This window comes from Anthonomus grandis, chromosome 10 (assembly GCF_022605725.1).
Source record: "Anthonomus grandis grandis chromosome 10, icAntGran1.3, whole genome shotgun sequence".
NCBI classification, from domain to species: Eukaryota; Metazoa; Arthropoda; class Insecta; order Coleoptera; family Curculionidae; genus Anthonomus; species Anthonomus grandis.
The window spans coordinates 12,387,991-12,400,108 of record NC_065555.1 but is presented as its reverse complement, the minus strand read 5'-3'; the positions used below and the strand labels follow the sequence as shown (position 1 = coordinate 12,400,108).

Here is a 12,118-nt window from a genome sequence, read left to right as displayed (position 1 = left end):
GGGCCATACCTTCTACCGGAACGGTTAACAGGACCTATTTATCTGCGTTTCTTGGAGAAAGTTCTCGCAGAACTCCTTGAAAATGTTCCACTAAACGTTAGACAGCAAATGTGGTTTCAGCATGATGGAGCGCCGGCTCACTTTGCTGTATAAGTACGCGAGTATTTGGCTCAGCGGTTTGGGCACCGTTGGATTGCTAGAGGTGGAGCAGTTTCTTGGCCTCCTAGAACACCCGATTTAACGTCACTCGATTTTTTCTTGTGGAGACATGTAAAGTCTTTAGTCTACGAAACTCGAGTAGAATCAGAGCTAGACTTAATTAGACGAATAACAGCAGCATTTGAAATCATTCAAAATGAGGATCAAATTTTAAGTGTAGTCCGCCAAAATCATGTGCGGCGTTTAAATCGGTGTATTGAGGTTGTCATCACAATTGTTGTGATGGTATCATATTATACAAAAGGTAAAAATAAATGCATCAGATCCTATTTAGGTAATTAATATTTTATCTAAATTTAAACGAGTCTTAGGGCCGTAGTGGCGTAATGACACATTTCTGGACATGAGTTCCTATACTCCAATGGATTATTCTGTTTAAGAGAACAATATTAGTCTTTTTCAACTTTTCCGGAAAATAGAGATAAAAGAGTTAATAATCACAGAATGGCTAATCATAATAATATTAATATTTAAATTGTCAGATCCAAATGCATTGCTTTTTATAGACTTAAAAATTTTTACTAATAAATCTTGGTTAACTAAATTAAATTTAAAATCATATAGGTTTTGACAATATATTTAGGAACCAAGTTTTTATTCCATTTTTTTAAATTATGTGGAAATAACTAAAGACCTTGTGTGAGTGTCCTAATACCGGAGGTTAGGAACAAAATAATATAAGTACTACTAAAAAGATATACTTTTAATATTTTACCTTAAAAAATGTGGAAATATAAGGAATGAAAATAATTTCTTAAAAACACTTCACTCGATAAGTCTTGAGCATTACCCACGCTTTTGACGAAGGTAATACAGGTAATGAAGGTAAAATAATGAATCGCTCTCGCAAAGAGACATCGCTCTATAAAAAGAATATTGAGTTTAAAATATAAGATAATTTTGCTGGTTAGGCTTGGGACTTATTGAGTGACGTTTTTCTTAGAGTAATAAGCTATTCTAATCATATTTATTACTTAAAAAAACGTCTAAAAAGAATACTGCGTCTCATATAAATAACTTATTTAATTACATATAAGGTACACTAATATAATTTATATCATACAATCGTATAAAAAGGTATTTAAAATATAAATTCATTGTACTTTGGGTTTGATATTTCCAGTCAAATTTATCAGAGAAAAACTATTGTCAAAGTGTTACTTAGGAAATATATAGCTACCTTAATTATATAACTAATACAAACATACAATTTAAAGCGTTTTCTGTTTAAATAACATGTCAGGATATTTTCAAAAATATATAGTCTTAACCATACTAAAACTCGGTAAAACTTTTGTTCAATAGTGGTTTTCTTCTCAACTAAAAAATTAATACTAAAACTAATTACAAATTATAATTACAGATTAATACTAATATATAGTTGATTCCTTGTTTCCAGTAGGTGACGCAGGAGCTGCATTATTATTTTGCGTATTCACATTAGATGATTTATTTGCAGGTGTTGGAACTGGTGAGGCCGTTGTAACGTTACTGGTAACGTTACTAGTAGTCTCGTCGTCGTCGTACTCATGAGCCTCTGCTAATTTTTTTGCGGCAGCTTCTTGAGCTTCTCTAGAAATCAAAGTAATAGGATGAAAATTCGATGCAAATTTAGTTTTTTAGAACAAAAAACGCTTGGAAAAGATGAGTTTGTGATAGCAGTTCGTATTTATTGTGTTTTTATTATACCCCCAAATGATGTTATGATTTCGCTAGATGTGGTGTCCTTTTTTACCAATATTCCAACTGACCTAACTATACGACTTATAAAAAAGCGTTGATTCAAAATACAACCACATTGCAATCCGACAATAGATCAATTTGTTCAGTTATTAAATTTTACCTTTGAAAATAAATATTTTAATTTTGGGGGTAATTTCAATAAACAGATTTTTGGATTGGCAATGGGTAACTGTCTTACCCCGGTTTGTGCCGATATAATCATGTTGGACCTATAAAATAAGTGCTTGTCAAAACTGCCGATATCATTACTTAAGTAATGATATGTATTAAGTAATGATATTGTGTCTCAACTACTGAAATTCAAACAGTTTTTTAAATTTTTAACTCTTTTCACCCTAAATTACAATTTACCACTGAAACAGAAAGAATAATTAATTTTTAGATGTATTACTTTAAGAATTGAAAATACCACAATAAAAACGGACTGGTATCTCAAACCAAATTTCGCATAATAACTAAAAAATTTTGTCACATTTTTAAAACAAACCAGTATATTCTGCTTTGACTTCTTAACGGTTTGACAGATTTTAACAAATTTGGTATCGTTGAAAAGAGCATCTATTGAGCAATAATAATTGACCAAAACATAGTTAATTAAGGTAAATTCTTTTCCGCCAGGAGGCTAGTTTTGACCAGAGGATTAACTGATTGTTTATTTTTTATATAGAATTGTTTAACTGTTGTCAGCAATTATTTTGTTGCTGATACAAGATTGCCACTGCCACAACTTGCCCACTGGTGTTTCTGCCTTCAGCTTGATACAATAATGTTTGTTCAGGCGTATCACATTTACATACAGTCATGTAATTGTTGCATAGGCACTAACCAGTAAATACTACTAAATATTAATAGATTCAATGATAAAAAAGACACTAATAAATCAGTGGTTAGAGTTAATGGTGACGACAAACTTATTGATGAATTAATTAGACGAGTATTCAAAGATTGGTCTATCAAAGCTTAACGAAATCTTTTGAGATATCTAAAAACTAAAGTTTTAGCAACTGAAAAATCTGGGTTATATTACAAATTGAGATAAATTACAAAGATTACTAGAAAAATATATCGGGCAACCAGAAAATCAATTAACACCAGGTTCAAGCGGTTCATATGAAGTCTACTATACTTCAAAGAAAGATAGAAAAATCTGAAAGTACTGACCAATCTAGAGGAATTGAAAATTAAAAAATATCAAAACTAGTAAGCAATCTAAATATATAAGAAGTTTATCTAGCTTTAAGAACGAAAAAAGTGTTGACTATATAAAAGAAATAAAAGAAATAACTACAAGGATCTCATTCCAAATATTTCGTTATACCACTCCTGCTGTATTGGAATTTTCGTTTGATTGTATAACTTTTAAAGAAATACATGATTGGGTTAAATTTGCCGTACTTAATATAAAGTCACTAAAAAGTTACACTTTATAAATATTAACTAGTTAAAAAATAAAATCAAACCAAGTTATAAATACCATACTTATTTTAGTTATACTTAATAATATTAGACGTTTTAATTAACAACACATTTTAAAACTACGTTTTAAGAGAAAATATATATTAAAACTTACTTTTTTCTCATGGCAGCATTGTGCTGGTTTACAAGCTCCTCCTCTTCCTGCTCTTTTTGTTTCTTCCTAAGGAACATGTATGCCAGATACAAGAAAAGCAGGATAAGTGGGATCATGACAATAAATACTATCCCGGATGCAATGGCTAGTTGCCACTGAGAGTACTCTTGTTGACCTAATATTAATAATATAATTAATTAGTTTACACAAAAATAGATTTTAATAGAATATAAAGGCTAGTAAGTCAGTCCATTCCAATTGTATTCTAGTGTTCTAATTTTGCATCAAAATTTGACATTTGTTATGTCACTTTTTTTATTGAGGATTTTTTTAAATACATTGCTGATATCTTTTGAAATATCTACTCTAAATTTATTGCTCTTTATTTATATGAAATCCACCACCATTCAATAAGAACTACAATGTTTATATGTTTTGATTGATCCCTAAAACAAACAGAATAAAATATTTAGCTATTTTTTTTTGATAATTTTTTTATTATTAATAAAATGGTTATCTTCAGATTAGGATAACTCCTATGCCAATTTTTCTTCTTAATACTACCATTAATTAAATTTTGGATCTTTAAGAAATTGTATTTTTCTGGCATATTTTATTAAAAAAATACTGGTCTACAAAATTTTAAAAACAAAATATTAAAAATACTATAATTGGTTTAAATTAATTAGAATTATTCCTGCAAGTCTATTGTAAATACCTGTGATGGATTCCTAATCGCCATTGATGGTATAACAATATAACAATATTGTTTTAGTAGTATTTCTCGACTTTAAAAGAGAGTTTGAAATAGCTGATACGGTAATTTTTTTATACTAGTAATAAAATTTGAACTGTGTAACAGTATTTAAAATATATCATAGAATTGCTACAAAGTTTAATGGTAATTCGCCATAGTTTCTTCTTGAGGTACCCAGTATAGAAAATTTTTATTCCCAAAAACGCGGAAGTGATAATGCTAATTGACGTGTCCGAAAATAAAAGAAGAAAATAGTACCTAAATTTAAAATGAATTTTTTCCTTTCATTGTAAATGCACTGTATTAAAGTAATAAATGAGTTTACGAATATTAGTTGTAAATTTTATGATATATTAACCCTACTTTAAATATTTATCAGCAATAATATCAAGATACTTGACTTTTTGACACTTGACAAATTGAACTTCTTTAGTCTCAATTGATATGAATTGGTTTAATATTGTTAAACTTTGGGCGGTTGACCTATGCGATAGAAAATGTTGAATAATTGGTTTTTAAAATATTTAAACTTAATTAAAAAAATTAACCAGTCTTTTATCTTCCAGAAAATATGAAATGTATGTCATCTTAACATGATATTAGTGCACTATTGTTAACACTTATATTAGTAAGTGAATTAATATATATCAAGTATGGGCCCAATAATTCTTCCCTGAGGAATACTAATTTTAACATAGGTATATTGACTAAATTCATTATTTATTTTTAAAATTTGTTTTCTAACCCCCTAATAATTTTTAATGACCTGTAGGAAACGAACTCCTAACCCCATATAAATTTAAGGTCTTTTAGAGAAATTTAAAAGCTTCTTCTAAGTCTAAAAACACTGCCAAAACATTGTTTATTTACACTGTTACCGGCTTGTTTGGTCAATTCATATACAGCATCAGATATACTAGGCCCTCCAACAAAGCCAAACTATTTTTTGGGTAATATATTTTGCTTGTAAAAAAATTATTAATATGTACTTTAAACACTTCTCAAACACATTGGTAAAATTATTAATAAAACACTAATCGGGCCATAGTTAATATAATCAGTCTTATCATCAGCTCTATAAATGGGTGATATTATAGAGGTTTTAAAATTATTAAGAACTATACCCGTTTTAAAAATTAAATTTACTATACGAGTCAATGGACCAATGATATAGGCATGAAAATCTTTTATAAACCATCATTGTATTTTATTAATTCCATGGGTAGAGTTATTTTTTTAGAGAAAATAAATGTTGAACTATTTTATACTTACAGATTTGTTAACCTGTCTTCGTATTTTTATACGTAAATAGAATTTATGATAATATTTTTTTATCAAGTCCAAAAAGTACTTTTAATTATAAAACAGAATATAATCAATAAACACTGAAGCAAAGTAATTCTGATTGTTAAAGTCTCTCTTTTGTAAGAGGTCACAATCAAGTAAGATTGCATTAGTGGAAATAGCAGCCACTTCGGGTATTGTCCTTATTGGGTTAAATGTCACTATATAAAAATATTAAATATCAAAATAATTGTTACATTTGTATTGATTATTACCTATAGGAAAATACACGTATAACCTGCTCGTTATTTTCAAACAGTAATTTTGAATAAGTTAAGCACCTTATCTCTGTTTTGTGTATAGAGCAAGTTTAGAGCAAAAAATTTAAGTCTAAAACTTTTTATCAAATTTGGGAGCTAGTCATAGAAAGGATTTATGGTATATATCCTTTGTACTTATTGGCACTACTGCAAAATCGTGTTCATGTCTTGTGTTGGGTTTCTAATAAAATAAGGATTATTATTAATTAAATTAAATAGAAAAAATATAACTTTATAGATATATTAATAATTTTATAAATAAATTTATAATGCTATAGCTGTTATGTAGACAATAATTATCATACCGGGATTTTTTTTTCATTTTATTAGTTTTAAATAAATAATCATAAAAAAAGAAATCAGTACATGATATTTAAATCTCCTAAGTACGTACAGGTGTAACTGAGCACTCGGATGCTGGAAATATACTTTTGATATTTATGGATTATATTTTAGAATATTAATTTTTGTTTAAATAATTTTAAATAAAATAGTTTGTCGACTTTTTTCTACATGACCATTTCATTCCTAAATTACTATCCGAATCCTGTAACAGAAAATGTTTTTCTTTCGTAATTTAATTAATCATTTAGAAAAAACATAATTTTATTACCATTATTGACATATGATATAATAATAAACATTGGACTTTTCCACTTTACAAATACAACTATGAATCCAAAACGAAATTTTAAATCGGCGGACGGACGGACATTAGTGTATTATAAATAAAAAACATTAGGTACTATTCCGCAAACTAGGAATATACCTTGCAGTACTCATTACCGTGAAATTTCGTACGAATCGTATTATTCCTAGCATGTGGAATTTCCCTAAAAATAATATTAAAAATACCCTTTATATTTCACATTGAGCTTACTAAAATACAAAAAAAATCGTGTTTATAAACATAATGTACGTACACCTCCCAGAACAAAAACATAAATATTTCGATATAAAAAAACAAATTTAAAATTTATAAAATATAAGTCACTTAACGTGCATGCCTTAAAATATGAATTTAGGAATGATCACATAGTTATTAATTTTAAAATTCCACATGCTACGAATTTTGTCAAAATGAAAATCCCTACACGTCGGTTATAATACTACTCTGGCTACTCATCCTCGCCTTGTCAGCAGCAGTAAGTCTAGCACCAGGGAATTTCGTTGTTGGTGAAACGTTTGGATTATTGTAGGTTTTATTTTTAACAGGAACAGCATAATCATCTGACCCATAAGTCAATCTTTGTCGGTTATCTTGAGCAACTAAGTCGGGCTGACTCTGGAAAGGCTGACTATAAACCACTGAACTTGGCGTAGGACTAACCGGCGTTTTAGGTTCAAAACTTGGCTCGTTAGGGTCCACCTCCTTCTCTTCGAACTCTGTCTCTGGTAAACCGGTTAAAGGCTCATGTGTTCTGTAACTTTTATCGTAATTCCGCTTTTTCTTAAACATGCTGTCGGTGCTAGATCTGTCACTGCTGAAGGCTTCGGAGGTTTGGGCCGGACTAAGACTTCTGCCTAACGGTTTTTGGTACTGCCACGAACTATCTTCGGTACTAGTGAATCTTTGAAGAACTTTATAAGCAATATAGGCTATTATAACGAGTAACGGTATGAGTACTGCAAAGACTACTCCTGATGCGAGAGCTAATTGCCATTGAGAGTATTCTTGTTGACCTAATAAGAGAAGGTAAATGTAATATTAATGAGGGGGTTAGGCGAGTTGATGCAACTAAGCATTAAAAAATTGTTTCAACATTATACGTGTATGGCATTGTCATACGCAAAACTTTTAGATAATGGAAAATAAAATAAGATGTACCGGGGGTACTTCATGTTATAATTAACTGTAGAAATATTATAATCAAATTATATAAATCTTAATATTTATATTAAGTTTTTGCCTGAGATCATTCTCAGCCTGGAAGAGAAATTAATTCACCATGAAATCTCATTACCATTCCTTATAACTCAAATGCAATTCTGCAAAGTATTTTTGTCTCTTAAACTTTTGTTGTGAAGTAACAGAACTTAAAACGCAATTCAGGATAATGGGCTATCCAAACACCAGAAGGCATTTAAGATTTAATTGACGTTAAAGCAAATCTGAGTCTAAATGATGAGAAGTACATGAAACAAGTACAATCTATTGATATATGTTATAAAGGATAGAGACCCGACAACAGTGTATCACTTAAAATGAGGGCATATGAATAATGTATATAATAACTTAATATAGTCCATGTTGGAAATTCTTTGGATTTCTTTTCAAGATTTCTGCTTACTGTAGGAGCTTACTATAGCAAGCAAAAATATAGGAAGTGAATATCAGTTTAGAATTAACGAGGACTCCTAAATCTTTTATGAGTTCCACTCGCTCCATTTTAATGAAATTTGTCACTGTAGATGTGTAAGCAGATGGCCTAAACTCAACATATTTACACTGTTTGGTGCTGAGTGTCCTTTTGTTTTCTTTGCACTAAAAACGAATAAGATGTTTTTTAATAAAATGCTTCTACATTCGTCCTGTATTTGATTGCAATTTAGGGACATGCTACGGATATACTACGGAATTTGAACAGTTTGTTTAACAATATCTAACGGCCTACCTTGGTAAATGCTTCGGAGAAATATATTTATACAGCTTCTACCACAAGGTTATCTTCCATCGAGATATAAATAAGCATGACAAAGAATTAAACTGGTTGTTGTGCAAAAGTCTGGGCATAGGGTAATTCAAATTAATTAAGCTAGTTATATTCAAAGCAATTTATTTTTAGAAGCTTAGCAGAGCGCTTTCGGCGTATGAGCCAACTGAAAATGAGTTGGGTGTTATATGCGTAAAAAAACATTATAGTTAAAGGTGAATGAATGGAATGTACTCACTTGTCAGTTAAGCCCAGAAGTTTTCCATAGTGGGAACACATTTTATGGTATGAAAATTATTGTAAGGAACGACAGTACATTTAGACACACTTAAGACTATACAGAACACTAAACAGGACGAACAGTATTTAAAAAGGGGAGCACGTTAGTCTCCTTTGTGTTTTGTTTACATTTTATTGTGATTCATAGATGGCGGGAAATACTATGTCAAAATAGGTTAACCTACAGTCAACTTCACTTTAAATTCAATATTATGCGAACCTGTCAGAGTGGTAGTAGCGACAGATCGGTCTATATATCATTTTCATAAATGATGTGAGGTAGTGCGAGTTGGTTATAAATTGGTAGTACAAATTAGACTACAACAATTCCTTACAATAATTTTCATACCATCAAATGTGTTTCCACTATGAAAAACTGCAGCTTAACTGACAAGTGACTACATTCCATTCATTCACCTTTAGCTATAATGTTTTTTTACGCATATAACACCTAACTCATTTTTAGTTAGCACTGATGATCGCTCATACGCCGAAAGCGCTCTGCTAAGCTTCTAAAAATAAATTGATTTGAATACAACTAGTTTGATTAATTTGTCTTATCCTTCGAGCAACACAGCCACTTCCCTCTTCTTTTTCTATAGGGTAATTGTTTATTGAAAATACACTGGAATATACCTTCAGAGAATTGTTAAAAAGTATTTGCTTTGTCATAAATAATAGTTCGGCAAGACTAACCGGTTTGCAGGGACTATTTCTAGGGAGTTGAGTTTGTTCGAAAGACTTGATTTAAAAGTTCTAAACAACAAGAACGACTCCCTAGATCTGATTAATATCTACCAAATTAAATGATAAAAAAAAAGAATCTATCAGGCCGGCTTCGTGAATTCTCTGTATGTTCAGTTGTCTCAGTCACACTCACTCACTCAGCAGTAAAACACATTAATTCAATTTAAATAGGGTGTTTGTTTATTAAAGTTAATATCTTACTTGATCAGAGACAAAAAAAAACTACATGGAAAGTAAATATACATGATGGTATTAAAAATGTGAAATTAATAAAATAAAAGTTTGTTTCCCTAGCATAATATGTATTTTTTTTTCATTCTATTGCTAAAAAAAGTAAAATCAGAAGCAAAAGTGAAGTAAGCATATAAAAATAAAAAAACAGGAAAATGAATCATTAATAGATAAGCAAAATATTTGCAATTAAATGAGAACCAGATATACGTAAGATGTACGTAGATGAATTAAATCATATTTTCATTCTACGTCATATCTTTAAATTATACGGACCTGCACATAAAAAATAAACTAAAAAGTTTTAGAAAACACTCCTAAATAATAAAGTTGGTAGTAAGTAGAAGAATTGCAAACATGACGGCTTTTAAATATAAAGTCCCTTACAAAATTATGACATGCGACATTTTAGAACTTGGGTTGTAAGATAAGAGTTTGTGAACATAAGATATATTAGCTTAAGATTGGTAACTTAGATTTTTCTGGGTAATAAAATGATGGAAGGATAAACGAAAAAACAAAAGAAACAAAGAGAGTAAAAAAGTGTGTCCAACTTACGTTTGTAAATCTGCAGCTTTTTAGCTTATTCACTATACTCAGGGACTAAAAAATGTATTTTGGGTTCCCGTATTTTGGGATCCCGTACTGTTATAACTATTTCGAACTATTCAACTTACTAAAAGTCTCTTACTATTTCTTTAATATTTCCCGTTTTTCTTAACTTTCTTTTTTCATTAATTTTTTGACATCACATTATCAGTACCGCAGGTGGTATGACCCATTTCTTTTGCTTTTATTTCTACTAAACAAATATTAACGGATTTTAATGAGTTAAGATAAACCCTACAGGAATTCGATCTTAACGTTTAAAGTTTTTTAGAAATCCAGGATATATTCTAAGAGACCAAACTTTTATGTTTTATAGAATGTTTTACCCTGATCTCCCATCCCCCCTTACATAAAATAAGTTTACTTTAATGCTTGGTTGCCACAATAAAACTAAATGATTAAATAAAACAGTAAATAATGATTAGACTTACGCAAACAGTAGGTGTATCCATACTCTGGTATATCCCATTGACCAGTAGCCATACATGTTCTTCTAGGATCTCCTACCAGCACGAAATCTTGATCGCACTCAAATGTTACTTTGGTACCTGGTGTGAACAAGAAAGTACTTTTTCTACCGAATCTTGGAGTCGGTAATATACCGCAAGAAACCACCTAGGGAAAGGAATGTTTTATATTAAGCATACACGGAATTTTTCTATTTTTTTCAAGTAGTTTTGTGTGATAATCCAACTTATTACCTTAGTTCTCAAAACCTCTTTCAACTGGAAAATCGACGCCTTATAATTTTGGGTAAAGTGTGCCAGATCTCTATTTAAAGTCATAGCATAATCATAATAGCACTCGTACATTTTCGTAGAACAGATCTGGTATGTTCGCTCTATTATATTTGTCCTATTGGCCGGTATAATATCTTCAGGCATCATTAAGAATTGCGGTATGAAACTGTTGTTATTAAAGTTAGCTGACGTTTGGCCATTTTCCCGAAGGAACATAGCTCTTCCTGGAAGAAATAAGGAAAATAACGGTTATATCTGCGCCATTTTTTATTATATTTCACCTCTTTTGTCAAGAAAAGTATGATAAAAAGTATTAGTAATATTAGTATAATAAGTTATATTTGGAATTTATTATAAGCTTTAAAATAGATATGATGTATAGGTATGAATGAAAAACCGTGAATCTGGCTTAAAGAATCTGACTTACATCATTTATTTTTCGGATTAAACATTGTCTTTATTTGCTAAACGCATATGGATTGTAGTTTTGAGTGCAAAATTAGGAAATATGTTCAAAGATCTAAGATTTTATTAAACTAAAATAAATAATTATATATATTTGGGCCGTATTAATGATGGTTGAATTCCTTAAAAGCACAAATATAGCTTAAAATATTATATATAGCTAAATAATTAATAGAAATAATTTATAAACAGAGATTATTAATATTAGCTGGTTTGTACTAGTTTGTATTAAAAGTTGTTGAGGTAACCGACTTCAAATATCGACTTTCAATGTATTTCTGATTATAGTGGAAACAAGATTATTTAAAGAGTTATTAAATATGTTTAAACCAAAATATTATTTTTATTTTTCACTCCAAACTATGATTTTTTTTTATAATAACTAACTAGAGAAAAATCAAAAAGTAAATATTTATTATCTCTAGAACTACTGAAAATAAGTTAATACTAATAACACTTCCGCTAAAATTAGAAGTGGTATCAAATTACTTGATATATTA

The 12,118-nt window shown here is 29.7% G+C and overlaps 1 protein-coding gene across 3 annotated transcripts in view; it reads right to left on the bottom strand.

Annotated features, from left to right (window-relative positions):
* Positions 1-907: 907 nt before the first annotated feature.
* LOC126741012 (protein mesh) overlaps positions 908-12,118 on the bottom strand; it is a 38,404-nt gene continuing 27,193 nt past the window's right edge. For 2 of the 3 annotated variants that reach the window (XM_050447262.1, XM_050447263.1), the window contains 3 exons: positions 11,115-11,377; positions 10,845-11,028; positions 6,734-7,576 (listed from right to left, as the gene is read on the bottom strand). In XM_050447262.1, the coding sequence (XP_050303219.1) occupies positions 6,984-7,576; positions 10,845-11,028; positions 11,115-11,377 (1,040 nt within the window). In that variant the 3' untranslated portion in view covers positions 6,734-6,983. Of the gene's footprint in view, positions 1,792-3,532; positions 3,708-6,733; positions 7,577-10,844; positions 11,029-11,114; positions 11,378-12,118 lie in introns of those variants that run through there. The other variant, XM_050447264.1, reaches the window with a different exon arrangement.